General features: G+C 44.3%; 1 protein-coding gene across 14 annotated transcripts in view; it reads left to right on the top strand.

Moving 5' to 3' along the window:
- FHOD3 (formin homology 2 domain containing 3) overlaps positions 1-13,753 on the top strand; it is a 456,454-nt gene that overhangs the window by 428,795 nt on the left and 13,906 nt on the right. For 9 of the 14 annotated variants that reach the window (XM_019637921.1, XM_019637916.1, XM_019637917.1 and 6 more), the window contains 3 exons: positions 5,369-5,561; positions 10,222-10,245; positions 11,858-12,032. In XM_019637921.1, the coding sequence (XP_019493466.1) occupies positions 5,369-5,561; positions 10,222-10,245; positions 11,858-12,032 (392 nt within the window). The remainder of the gene's footprint in view (positions 1-5,368; positions 5,562-10,221; positions 10,246-11,857; positions 12,033-13,753) is intronic. The other 5 variants (XM_019637927.1, XM_019637915.1, XM_019637928.1 and 2 more) reach the window with 1 other exon arrangement.

The raw sequence follows: 13,753 nt of genomic DNA, 5'->3' as shown, positions 1-13,753 counted from the left end.
GGCAGCCCAGCTCCAGGTTGAGCTGTTGTTCAGCATCTTAGCTGTAGAGGGCAGTGTCACTGGCCCTCATGTGGGATCCGAACCAGGGCCCTCTGCTGTCCCAAGCCAGTTCTTAAGCATCGCGCCACTCGGCCGGCCCCCCATGACTATTTTTTAAAACCTAATTATCTTGTCTCTCCCAGCTTGTGTCATTAGCTGCTTTGGTAATCATTCTTCCTGGGTCTTGATCCAGACTGTCCAGGGGTGGGATGGGTTGGGGACGCCATAGTCTTTAAATGCCAACAACAGGAATAGGAACAGACTCTTCCCTCCAGGTTGATGACTATCCATTACTCGTACTTCTGGAATTTAGTTGTTCAGCTCTAAATCCCCTCACTGCACTCCATCTAGACCTCACAGGCACCCTCCGGGTGGGAAGATCTTATCAGAGATTTTGTCAGATTTCTCACTGAAATCAAAGTCCACTGTGCTTTTAACATGGTTATAAATGGGAAGCAGGGAATGTCAGCTGCTTTGGCCCTCCATGCGTTGTATGATACAAGTGATTTCCCACTTAAAATCACTCCAATAAACAAATAGTTTTCATTTGGAATGTCATGAAATTGGAGCTATGTTATGAAGGTCTTATAAAGCTGTTATGCCTGGTCGCATTAATTATTTTGTCCCAGACAGATAAAAACTCAATGATACATCTATTTCTTAAGCTGTGTGTGTGTGTGTGTGTGTGTGTGTGTGTGTGTGTGTAAAATACATATAATGCATACAGTGTTTGCTCTGATTGTCCTGTTTTCTCTGGTAAGCTGGTCACCCAGATGATGGCTGCTCTTGCGTGCACTGGACCCTGTTTACTCACCACTGGCCACACCACTGGGGATGGCCAGCATGAGCCAGGAATTAGTTGTAGTAATGGTGGGAGGTAAAAGGGTCATGGCTGAAGGTGGGGGTCCAGGTGGTGTCCAAGCCACAGCATCGAAATCATAGGACCCTGGGTACAAGTGACACAAGTGACGTTGTTAGCAGGAGCCCCATATGTAGAGCTGATTCAAGCAGTAGCATCTTGTTGAAATAGAGATGGGGGACTCAGAACACTGATGGCTGTGCTTCTTCTCTTCCTAACTCCCGCCCCCCAGCCCCCCGCATCGCTCCACCAGCATTCCCAGGACAGGTTACAACTGCTGGGGTCTAACATAGTCCCTTTGTATATTGGGAACCAGACCCAGAAAGGAGTAGCTCCCTAATTTAGGGCCAGAGTGTGGGTCACAGGTGGAATCATCCTGGGCATGCAGATCAGCCTAAATATAAGATTTCTGGTCATAAAGCTGAAAGCTAGACCTTCATCTCCCTTCCTCACATGCGACTCTAAGTTATATTTTTATCTGTGTAATTAGGGATTTATTTAACGGCGCTGTTTTAAAGAAGCAGTTGTTACACAGATGCAGCTTTGAGGCTCTCAGAGTGTAAAGATGCCTGTGTCCCGGGGATTAACTCAACCCTCCAGAGGTAGCAAATCTGCAGCTTTATTCTCATGGCGCTCAGATGTGCTTTTCTTTATTTCACTATTCACTGCACCTCCTTAACAGCCTACTGCCTGGCTGGGTAGCAGTTGGCTAATCTCGCCAATCATGTAAACAGCTAAACAGTCAGTCTCCTGAATGTCTGGTCTCCAAGAATTCCACTCCTCCCGGCTACTCCTCTCAGAATTGGCTTCAAGGAACAGCAGTGATTTCTCTACCTCCCTGGTGAGGAAGGCGACAGGTTCTCAGATGGATGGAGCCATGGGGAGCCTCACTACCCTCCCATGTGGAAAGGCCAGGACTAGTTCCACCCGGCCTCTGCTGGTACCTCCTACCTGATTGGCAGCTGAAGGGACAAGCCATCAGGTCTTGCCCTCTGCTCCACCCATCCCCCCAGATCCTGCAGCTCCCCGTTCAGCACCCTCCATGTTCCCCAGAGCGCCTTGTACACCACGTAGGATCCCACAGGAGCTGGCAAGTCCAACCAGGCTCCCTTGCTTCCATACCTCACTGGGCTGCCCTTTGCACTGTGCCAGGAGTGCTCCATTTTGACCTGGAGCCACTCTGTCCTTCCTGATGGGAGAGGGGTCCTCTTACCCTCAGCATGCGCTTAGACTCTCAGCAAACCTCTCCCCTTTCCAGGGCCTCCTTGGGGAGAGGAGATGAGGACACACATCTGGCCACCCACCTCTCTCCTTCCTTCAGTCACAGACCTCAAGGGCAGGCGTTCCACCTCCCTTTCTTGCCTGATAGGGTTACTCCAGTGGGTCCCCTCTTGATAAAGGAGCAGATAAAAGAACTTAGACAATCCTCTTTCGGCAAAAACCGGACTTTCAAAACTGTTGCCTGGCTAAGAAAATCTTGTTCTGAATCTGCATGTTAACCTTTCCTTTCACATCGCTGCACTAGCAGCCTAATCCCACGCTGTGGATGTGCAGACCCACTCACGCCCACAGATCCATTAGGCTGCAGTACACTGTGGCAGGCACTGGAGAGAGGGGACCAGGTAAGAGGCGGGAGGAAGCCATCCTGGGAGGCACAGGGAACTACAGCATTACAGGGGGAGAGATAGGCAGATGACAAGTGAACTCCCACACTGGCTTCCCAGCACCCCAAAATCCACACCTCCCCCTCCTGGGCGAGACACCCCACTCAGTGACTCACGTGAGAAAAAGGGCAGATGATGGAACAGATCAACGAAAGTCGCTTGGCTTTTGCCTCAGGATCCTGATGAGGGGAACCAGCACTCCATAACCATAAGACCTCCATGTCACATGTTCTGAAAGTGACAAACTCAGCTAACAAAAATCTTTGAAATATTTCCCCCCTTAAAGTCATACCCCTTTTATTCTTCTGCAGGAATGCCATAGTGTCTTCCCTTTCAAATGTACATCTGAATCTTTTTTCACGTTCATTTTACTTGCTTGTTGTTACTCCCCTGCTTGCAAAATATATGCTTGAATTCTATTTCCCACTCATGTTAAGTTTGGATCTCCAGTATTCTAGAAAGTGAAGGATAAGAACTCTTGGGCTGTACTTATGTATAAAAAGAGGACCTAGCTGTGGACTAGTTGATTCTCCCTTTGATTCTTCTTGCACAAAGATCTTGAGTAGTGATAAGTGGCAATATATGCAATATGTTACACTATCCTCTCCTAACGTATCATATATCATATTCTATCACATCACATCATATTACATCACATCGTATCTTATCTCCAATATATAACGTCAGGTGGTTATAAGAGCCAGGAAGAAAAATTATAAGTATAAATGGGACTGGGAGTGACAAGAAGGTGCTGTTTTATGTTGGGTGGTTAGGGAAGGCTTCTCTGATGTGACATTTGGGCAGAGACCTGTAGGATGACAGAGAGCCACCCATGCTGCAGTCTGTGGCAGAAATGTTCTGGGCATAGGGAACAGCTGGTACTGGCTGCCTTGTCAGGGCTTATAGCCCTCCCAGCAAGTGGCCTCCCCGTGTCCCCTCAGTCCCTGCAGGTTCTCAGCTCAGCTGTGTTTCCCCCACCCAGGGTCCCCTACACACCTCACATGTGGCCTGAAGCCCTAAAGGTGGGCTTGTTCAAGGAATCACGAGGAGTCCAAGATGGTCATAGGAGTTGAGGTCAGAGAGGTAGTGGGCCAGTTATGTGGGGACCTTATGTGGATATACCACATATTTATCCATCTGTTGATGGACATTTGGGTTGTTTCCAGTTTTGGCTATTGTGATTAATGCTGCTATAAACGTTTGTGTAGAAGGTTTTATGGGGACACGTATATTCATTTCTTTTGGGTATATGCATAGGAATTAAATTACTAGGTCATATAGTAACTGTATTTTAGTTTTTAGGACCTGTGAGACTTTTCCACAACAGCTGAACCAATTTATGTTCTCACCACTATTGTACTGAGGGTTCCTATTACTCCACATCCTCACCAATACTTGTTATTGTCTGTCTCTTTAGTTATAACCATCCTAGCGAGTGCTAAGTTACAGCTCATTGGGGTTTTGATCTGCACTCCCCTAATAACTAATGGTGTTGAGCATCTTTTCATATACTTGTCGGTTATTTGCATATCTTTTTTGAGAAATGTCTCTTCAAATCCTTTGTCCATTTTTTATTTGTCTTTTTAGTGTGAGTTGTAAGGTTTCTTTATATATGTTGGATACAAACTTCTTGTCAGACATGATTTGCAAATATTTTCTCCCATTCTGTGGGTTGTCTTTTGCACTCTTGATAGTGTCCTTTGAAGCACAAAAGTTTTTTAATTGTGATGAAGTTCAGTTTATCTGTTTTTTTCTTTGGGTATTTATGCCTTTGGTATCATATCTAACAAATCATTTCCTAATCCAAAATCATGAAAATTTATATTTTCTTCTAAGGTTTTTATAGTTTTAGCTAGCATTTTTTGGTTTTAAACAGCATTTTTTTAGCCCCTTTTACTTTAAATACATGTTGTATGCTTTACTTTATTGTTCTTCACAGAAAAATAAGCCAGTGTCCCTCAGTTGAAAAAAAAATTCCCTCTTTAAACTGTACATATTAGAGTGATCAAAGACAAAAGTTTTGTCTGCCAGTAGTGTTATCATTTATATAATACTGTTTGTTCTACATAAAAATTTTCCTCTGTTTCCAAATATCTTCTTTTTCATTTCCTAATAACTAAAAATTGGGCATTTGCTTGCTCATTTCTTTTAAAAAAATTTGTAATAGAATCCAAAAATTTTCATTTACAAATTAAATAGCTGAAATAAATTTATTTTATGCTGCTAGTTTAATGTGTCCTAATTAAATTAAGATTGTATGTAATATTGCAAGAAAGTATTTCAAAATATTTACTCAGAGAAAACATTATAGGCATCTTTTTTATAAACCATCAATTGACAGGTTATTCTTAATATATTCACGTCTATTCCAAGAATTCATTAGAGCAGTTTCCCAAGAAATTTATAAGCAGCATTTCTTTATTCTTTATGCAATTTTTATATAATCTAGAAGCTGTGCAATGTTTTCCTTAAAATAGTACTTTATCATTTTCTACAAAAGTTTTGCATATTCGTGTTTTTTTTTAAAAAAAAACACATTAACACAGATAAGCCAAAAGGAAAACATAATTAATTTTCTGAAATCCTGCCACCTAGCCATATCCTCTCTCATAGAGAAAGTGAGTTTGAACTTGACTTCTGAAAGCATTTTCACTTGAGAAAACTCTTCAATCTCAAAGCCCCAGCAATGAAGAACAATGTTTTCAGCCGATTTGTTTCTTACTGGAAGTTTGGAGACAATTGATTTATGTGTTCCTTTAAACCGAAGCCATTGGCACTATTGTTTTTCTGGTTTTTTTCCTTGCAGGTTCCATTCCTTTTTGCTCTTTATGGGGCATCCACCTTATGCAATCCGGGAAGTGAACATAAACAAGTTCTGCAGGATCATCAGTGAATTTGCATTGGAGTATCGCACCACCAGGGAAAGGGTTTTGCAGCAGAAACAGAAGCGGGCCAATCACAGAGAGAGAAATAAGACCAGAGGGAAGATGATCACTGATGTGAGTTTCATGAAATCAGCCTCTTTATGTCATTCTGAAAGTGCAACCAACCGTAAAACCTCCCACAATTTGGGAGCTGTGGTTTTTTTCCTTTTCTTTTTTAATGTGGGGGGGAAAAATCCCTCTTTTAAAAAGTGCTCTTAAACTGCTCCTCCACCATTTCTGTGACAATCTGCTGTATAACAAATGAGGAACTAGGACGTGTAAGTTAAGAATGTGTGACTGGTGGAGGAACTTGTGACCCATGTGGGTGTGTTGTATGATGCTGATGACATTAAATGCTTGATTCCATTTTCAACCTCTGTGATGTGAGTACAATTGGAGAAAAAGAAAAAAGAAATATGAAGGATAATGCCACTCAGGAAAGCAAATGTACTGATTTAGGAATTGATTCAGAATTTCCGTCATCATGAAGGTGCTATATAACCAATCAGTTGACACATGAACCACCCCTTCCAGGCATCTGAATAGAGAAATAATTGATACGGTTGCTCAAAGATGTAATCTGACAGGCTCTTGGTAGTCCCTTGAGTCAGAGAATATCAGGGTGGGAAGAGATCCCAGAGGACAGTGAATCCAGCAGGAGTTCCCCTTGGGAGTCCTTGCATACTTACATGCCTCTCCCACTTTTGGGCTCTTCCCCTTCCCCCCTCATCTCAGTTCTGAGCCCACTGGGCCATGGGTGCAGTGGGTATTCAGATGGGAGATGCTTCATAAGGTGGAGCGGAAAGGGATATGTGAAGATGGAAGAGACATGACACACAAGGCAGGTACCTCTTTTTGGTGGGTCTTTATGAAATTTACCCCATCTGTGTGTGTGTGTGTGTGTGTGTGTGTGTGTATACCGTATTTGCTGGCGTATAAGGCGATTTTTTGGCCCTGAAAAATATGCCTCCAAGTGGGGGGTCGTCTTATACGCCAGGTACACTTCAGATAGACTGCCCATAGTGCTTGCCCCGTGCCATAGTGGCCTCCCGATGCCCGCCCACTTCATTCCACATACCGTTCAGGCATCAGCAGCGCTGCTGGGTGTATGCTCGGCTGTTTGCGATTTTGCGAGTGTGGTAAATTCGGGTTACCGTATATTTCTTTACATATGCATTGAAGATTCGCGATTTTGCGCTATCATGGTGCCTGTTAGAATGTTGAAGAGCTCGCACTTGCGCACTAGTGAGGTCCCAGGGAGATGCTGATGCAAGGGTGGACCAGACTGCTATAGTGACAGGGCGGGCAAACAGGGAGCAGGGACCAATCAAATCAGGCTTTGTATACAGCCAACAGCCAACCACAATACTGCACCATTGTACAGTACAGCATAGAAAATGTCGACCAGTCAAACCCCTATCATCCCTATCATGGCACCAACCAAAAGAAAGAAGTATGATGCAAATTTTAAACTGAAAGTTATAAACTTTGCTAAGGAAAATAATAATTGTGCTGCTGCAAGACAATATGGAGTAACAGAAAAGATGGTTCGGGACTGGAAATCAAATGAGAAAGCATTAAAGAGTATGCCAAGGGGTAAGTGTGCATTAAGAAGAGGCACCCCATACTGGCCAGAACTCGAAAAACATGTAGCAGACATGGTGGCTCAACATCGCCAAAACGGTTATGTGGTGACACGAAATACAATACGCTTGTTTGCACTTCAGTGGGCCAAATCAAATCTGATATTGTTTTACCTTTTATTTGGTGTGTGGAAGGTGTGCGGAAGAGGGGGTAGTCTTATACGGCGAGTATATAACAAACTCTGTATTTTGAGTGGAAATGTTAGGGGTCGTCTTATACGCCCAGTCGTCTTATATGCCGGCAAATACGGTATATATATATATATACATATATATACACATACATGTATATATATATATATATATTTGAGAAGCATCTTGGCTTTCAGTGATACAGGGAATGGAATACATAAAAGATTAAGCCATAGGGAGTGCCGTCACCCTGAGGGTTGCAAGCCTCAGCTGAACTCAAGTCATGCACATTTCTCTGGGGAGGAATAAAATCAATTAAGAAGACCTCATGGAGACTGCCTTCTGTGCCCAGGTGGGGGTTCATGTTGTAGGAGAAACAGAGCGCACATGACAACTGTCCACATTCTTGAGGGGTCTAACCTTCCCATGGAGACCCGAATGCATTATCTTAGAAATTTTGCTATAATTTTAAGGCAGTTCTGAGCAGAACTAAGAAATAGTCTTCTCACCATCCACCCCCACCCAGACCCCTTGTTTGTTTTTTGTTTGTTTTTTAATTTTCTGGACCCTTAGAGTGCTCAGATCACTTTTTTGCAAGAGTGCTTTCTACAACACCCTGGCTGTTCTGACTGCACTGCCATCAGCTGAGAGTCTTTCGTCTCCTCTCCTGAAATCTGGGTTCAATAGGATCTTTATCCTCCTGGAGGACAGCAACTCAGGAAGCAAACTAAATCCACTTGGGCAGACTAGGGTCCACATTTCATTCCAAAGTATTACTTTTAAAAGTTTTAAAAAGGGACTGCTTATTTTTGTGGAAATGAGACACATTAGAGGGTGAAAAATACAAGCCCATTATGCTTACAATTATGAAAACACATCAACATTTCTAGATAAATTCTTGAGATTTTTTTTTAAGAGATCCCACTAATTTTTAACTTCGATCCTTCTTGAAAACATTCAGGTCTCTTTTTTATACACAGGGGTAAAGTTTTCTGGAGTTTGACTAAAAAAATATTTAAATTCCCATTAAAATCTGCACAGTACAGGTTTTTTCAGGGTTCATCCTCGACAGTCCCACAAAAAGTGGCATCATTCGTGTAGAAAGATTGCCATCTGCTGGAAAATTAGGATATTGTCAATTAAGGCAAAGGATGGCTTCGAGTTCACCCATTTCAATTAAGCGCCTACTGTGTGCCCAGCAAGGCACGGGTCACTAAGGAAGATGGGGGTGCAATAAAAGACAAGTTTATTCCCTAGGGATATCACAACCTGGTTAGGAAACAGCATATCCACAACTTAAAACACTGAAAACAAAACCAGGCACTAGACTGAGAATCACAAAGCCCCAGAGCATCAGAGCTGTATGCAATTTTTAGAGGAAGCTGTGTAGAAAGTCGCTTTTAATATAGATGAAGATGGAAGTGGTATAGCAATTAAATAGAGATGATTTTAGGAAAACCATCATTTTTTGAGGCACAGAGAAGTCTGGGTTAAATCGAAAGACCCTATATTTGTAGTCAGACCCACATCTGCTCTTGTGTGTCTGTCTCTCTACTTCTTTCTCTGTTTCTGAAGATGCAAAAGTCTTCCTTTCTTAAAGTCCAGGAGTCCCCCCCCACGGGAAGATCAGTGAGAAACTAAGCATTTCCTCATCCTGGTGTCCCAAACTATTTCTCAACAAAATGATGATATAAGCAAGGCACCGCAAGGCAGCTGTGGCCCTGTCTGCTGTCACTATACTCCAGATGGGCTATGAGAACTCAGGCTTTCCACCCCAGGACTCCCACATGAGGGGGGCAGTGGTAATCCTGGGTGAGGCCCTTGCCCTCGCTCAACCCCGGCTTCCTCTTCTGTGAAAAGGGAATGCTAGTTACTTTGGGGGGATATCAAGAAGGATATAGATTTTGTATATTGGCATCTTGCATATGTGCTAATTGCTGAAAAAATGCCAAACATCCTGGTTAAGTAAATAAGCTCTAAGATTTAAAAAGAAAGAAAAAAAGTACAGCAGGTCTGTCATCTCTTGTCGTGATGCCATTTGGCCAGGGGCAATGTGGAACGGGATGAACTGGAAGCATTTTGTCATTTCAGCTTCTTCAAGTTTACTTAATTCTCAGACACCTTGTGCCTGATTTGCTGGAGCTTTGCAACCTCGGTGGAAACAAACACAAGTTAAATTGAGGGTGTGTTGAATTTAAAATCAAGAGATTTACACAACGTTCACCCCCAATTTATTTTTGGAAAAGGTGTATTTTATTTGAAGTTATTTAAGGAAGCTAATCTGGTGAGAATTAAAAGTATATAGCACGTCAGTTCAGACAGCCTCCATGAGGGACAGGTAAGATTGTAAAATGAATTCAATTTCGTGTTTCTGAGGAGAGAGTTATACGACACATTCTGCTTGGGCAGTTGTTCCTCCTGTCCTGTCTGGCCTATGTGTGGAAGGATTGTCGGAGGCCCAGACCCAGCAGCCTGGACAGGGAAGGGTCTAGAACTTGGGATGAGAGGGGAGACGGCAGCCGACAGGCAGAGCCAAGCAGATGGAGGCCAGTCCACTTACTGAGGCCCTGATGGCACACAGGTGGTGGTGAGCTCCATAGGATGTGGCCAGCTGAGTGGCAGGGCCCAGAGCTGGGAGTGAGGTTTCGAGTGGTCAGGGAACCAGGCAAGCCGGCTATCAACCTTATGGGCAGCCTCAGGAGACTGGCCTAGAGCCCCACACATCCCTTCTGACTTTGGTCAGGAATGATCTTGGGGCTCATTCAGGGAAGGCAAGAAAGAAAGAAGGCTATGCAGGCAGGGCCTGGCAGCTTCCAAATCAAGAGGGTGTACCTTGGTTGTGGGGACCAATTTCTTTATTTGGAATTTGATGTGACATGGAGATGACCTCATTTTGCTGACTTCTGTGCCTTCTAAGAAGCCCTTCTGTCTTTTTCATCCTGTCCTGTTCTCTTGAGTAGACTGATGAAGAGGATGACGTGGAGGTACGACTCTTTATAAACATGAAGAATGCCATGTTTGACCCTCCCAGGCGTGCTGTAGAGTCTAACCTAACATAAGCAGCATGAAGTGTCAGCACCATTCAGGACTTTAAACCATGCATGGGTTTTTCTGGTTGGCTTCTGTGTGATCACTCACATCCTTAACGTGGATTCTGGTCATGCTGTGTGTGTGCCAGGGACAGAAGGGTGAGCTGCATTTTCCGAGCTGTCCCTGAGTCCCAGGCCCTGTCCGGAGTGGCAGGTTCAGCGGCTCTCTCCCTATTGCTAGAAAAGTGGACAGAGAATTTTCCCTCCAGGACTTGTCTGAGACTTTTGGCAACACAAGTATAAGAGAACTGGATTCTAGAATAACCACATCAAGAGCCCTAAAACCAAAGAGGAAGTGGGGCAGTGGCTGAAGCCAGAGACATGGTCGCCAGCTGTGGGCAGCCTCAGACTTGTGCTCATTTCCTCGGTTGGCATCCACTGGATCTGGTGGGATCAGTGTGTGAGGGGTGGGATGGCAGGCGTCCTTCCTCCTGGTTCTGGGGCGGATGCCAGAGCCGGAATCCGACTCGGAGATGATCGGCCCTGGCACATGAGGAGGGAGCAGTACAGATGGACCAGCCACAGATGTGTCCTGGACTTCCTGTTGCCACTGCTAAGACACTGGATGAAAAGAGGAAGCCCAGAATCTATGGAGCTCCTCTTTGCAAATGTGAATCTAATAGACGTTTTATTTTTCATCCAGATGTGGGCACTGTGTGCATATGGCCCGATGTTCTTGCATACTTCTTGTAAAACTTCTATGTCTTGAATCTTTGTTCAGCTGGAAGTAGAGAATATCATGTGCTTGTAATGCTTGTTAAAACAACTAAATTTTTGACACAACCAGAAGTAGTGAGTGTTGCCAAAGTCAGTTTCAGCATGAATTTCTGAGTCACGTTCTGATCTGGTCCCTGAAACAACCCCCCTTGGGGCCTTTGGCAAGTTGCCTAACCTCGGAAGGCCTCAGTTTCCATCTCTGTGAAGTGAGATGGGTCTGGATTTGGAAAAATTCTTCTCAACTCTTAACATTGTATGATTTTATGACTGGGTGCCCCTTTACAAATTTTACCATTGTAATTGATATATAAGAAAATTTCAACTGCTTTCAGGTGCTCAGTTAAAAAAAATAATAATAAAGCTCAATACATTTGATTAACAGGGCATATTTCAATTCTCATATCAAGGTTTTGGTGTTAGAAATAGATTCACTTTCTGAGTGCTTCCCAGGGCTGATGTCAGCCTCCCCTAGCAGGCCCCCAGGGAGGGAATCTGCAGTGAGCCAAGAGACCCCCTACAGTGGAAGGGTGGGTGAGGTCCTTCTGGAATCAGAGCTTTTCTTTCTGATAAGAGAACTTCCTGTATACACAGATGTTTTGTCCTTATTTCATCCACAACCTCAGTGACTGCCATAATGAACGCGTCTGCAGAGTGCACACAAACCAAAAAGACTAAGAGGCAGATGGAAAATAAACAGTTTTCCTCAACCAAACATTTACAAGCTTGAGTTGGCTTTTGGGGAGTCACCTCATGCCCTCCCCTCTCCCCCACCCCCTTTTTGGTCTTGCAGTCCGGCAAGTTCTCTGGCAGTTCTCCGGCACCGCTGAGCCAACTACAGGGCCTGAGCTATGCTGAGGACGCCGCTGAGCACGAGAACATGAAGGCTGTGCTGAAAACCTCATGCCCCATCGTCGAGGACACTACCCCGGTGCTGGGTGTTCGCACACGCAGCCGAGCGAGCCGAGGTAACTCTGGGGTGGGCAGGGCGAGTCTTCCCAGTTAGCCACCCATGGGGTGAGGTCCCTATCAGAGGGTATAGCTTACCGGTACAGTGGCTGCTAAGGGCTGTCAACTCCCCAGGGCTCCAGTGCTGACATAATCACATGCTTCCCTTTACTCACACCTTTGTGACCCATCTTCCATAGCTTCATCTCAGGAACTAGCAAAAGTATAACTTAATTCACACAAGAGAAATTATTATTGTGAGTGAATTCTCATGGGGTATTGCAGGAGTTGGCAAACTACACCCCCAGGTCAAATTCAGCCAGCCACGTATTTTTGTACCTAAGGTCTAGTTGGAACACAGACATATTTTTTCGTTGTGTACTGTCTGTGGTGCTTTTGCACTGCAATGGCAGAGTTGTGTGGTTGTGACAGAGACTGCAGGGACCATAGAGCCTCAAGTTTTGTAGAGAAAAAGGTTACCATATCTTGGATTAAAACATTACGGGCCCACCTCCTCTCCCCACTTTGTCTTTTTAAATCCTTAAATGCAGACAGGAAACTAAAACTTCAAGATGGTAAAGAGAGATAAGAGGGTCCAGATTTGTTTCATAACTTGGAAGGGATTGTTTTTTATTTTAATTAAGAGTTAAGATGCATTTTTCATCTGAGAATGTTGAATGGTGTCTCCCTAGTCTAGTCTGGCACCACATTGACCTTCTGAAGTTTCCTCACTGCCTACAGGATACGCCCATGCTGTCCATGCTGTCATTTGAGGTCCCCTGTGGTCTGATGTATCCTGTTTCCAAATTTGGGTCTCATTTATTATCCCTATATTGTGGGCATACCCTGTGACTCTCTGAGCCCCCGTGCTTGCTCATGCTGTCCCCTTCTTCTATGCCTGTCCAGGCCCCCTTCACCTCCAGAACCCACCCCCTCTGCACTCCCAGCCTCGCAGGCTGCTCTCTCTCTCTAGACTTTGGTCTTGACCCTTTAACAGGGCTTTTACTTTGTATGCAGCTAGGAATATACCAGAAGACACTCTGCCTCCCTCCACCTTCACCCCATCTGAGACACATATGACAATTAGAAAGTATTTTCTATCTATAAAAGGCCTCAATTTCTCAGCAAAGTGGAGAAGTGACAGGAGAGAAAGTATGTAAACAAGAATATCAGAGAAGAAAGTGGGGAAGGTCAGAAGGTGAAGAAAATAGTATCATTAAATGTTGAGCAGTAGAGACTGTCAGTCTCTAGACAAAGCATAAAACAAGGATAAGAATAAAATACAACAGCTTTGCAGTGTTACAGGGTGTGAGGAACGGAATCACTTGTACCCTGTGGTGTCCAAAAAGGCCTAAGACATCCCAGGCACAGGTCTCTCTGTGCCCGGCAGCTCTTACAGGATCTGTGTGCTAGGCTAAACGAGACCACCAGGAAGACCAAGGAGAGCACTAATGCCTGCATTGTGGTGACCCAGCCACCAGGAGCCTTGAGCCCTGTACCTTACGGAATGCAAGGGTGGTGTGATGAAAGCCATCTTGGGAGACGGAGTCCAGCATCTCTACTGGAACATAACAGGTTGTGGCTAATTTTAAAAGAGAAAACAGACAGGTGATTTTGACTGGAAAGGAGAAATATAAAACCATGTTGATGGGTTTGTACAGTATGGGTTCATTTTCAGAATGAGGTCACGAGGTCATGACCTCATCACAAAACTGAGTTTGACAATCCTGGATGTATAGAA

Source organism: Hipposideros armiger, unplaced genomic scaffold (genome assembly GCF_001890085.2).
Source record: "Hipposideros armiger isolate ML-2016 unplaced genomic scaffold, ASM189008v1 scaffold_36, whole genome shotgun sequence".
NCBI lineage: Eukaryota > Metazoa > Chordata > Mammalia > Chiroptera > Hipposideridae > Hipposideros > Hipposideros armiger.
The sequence above is the reverse complement of the archived record's forward strand: the minus strand, read 5'-3'. Positions and strand labels throughout refer to the sequence as shown.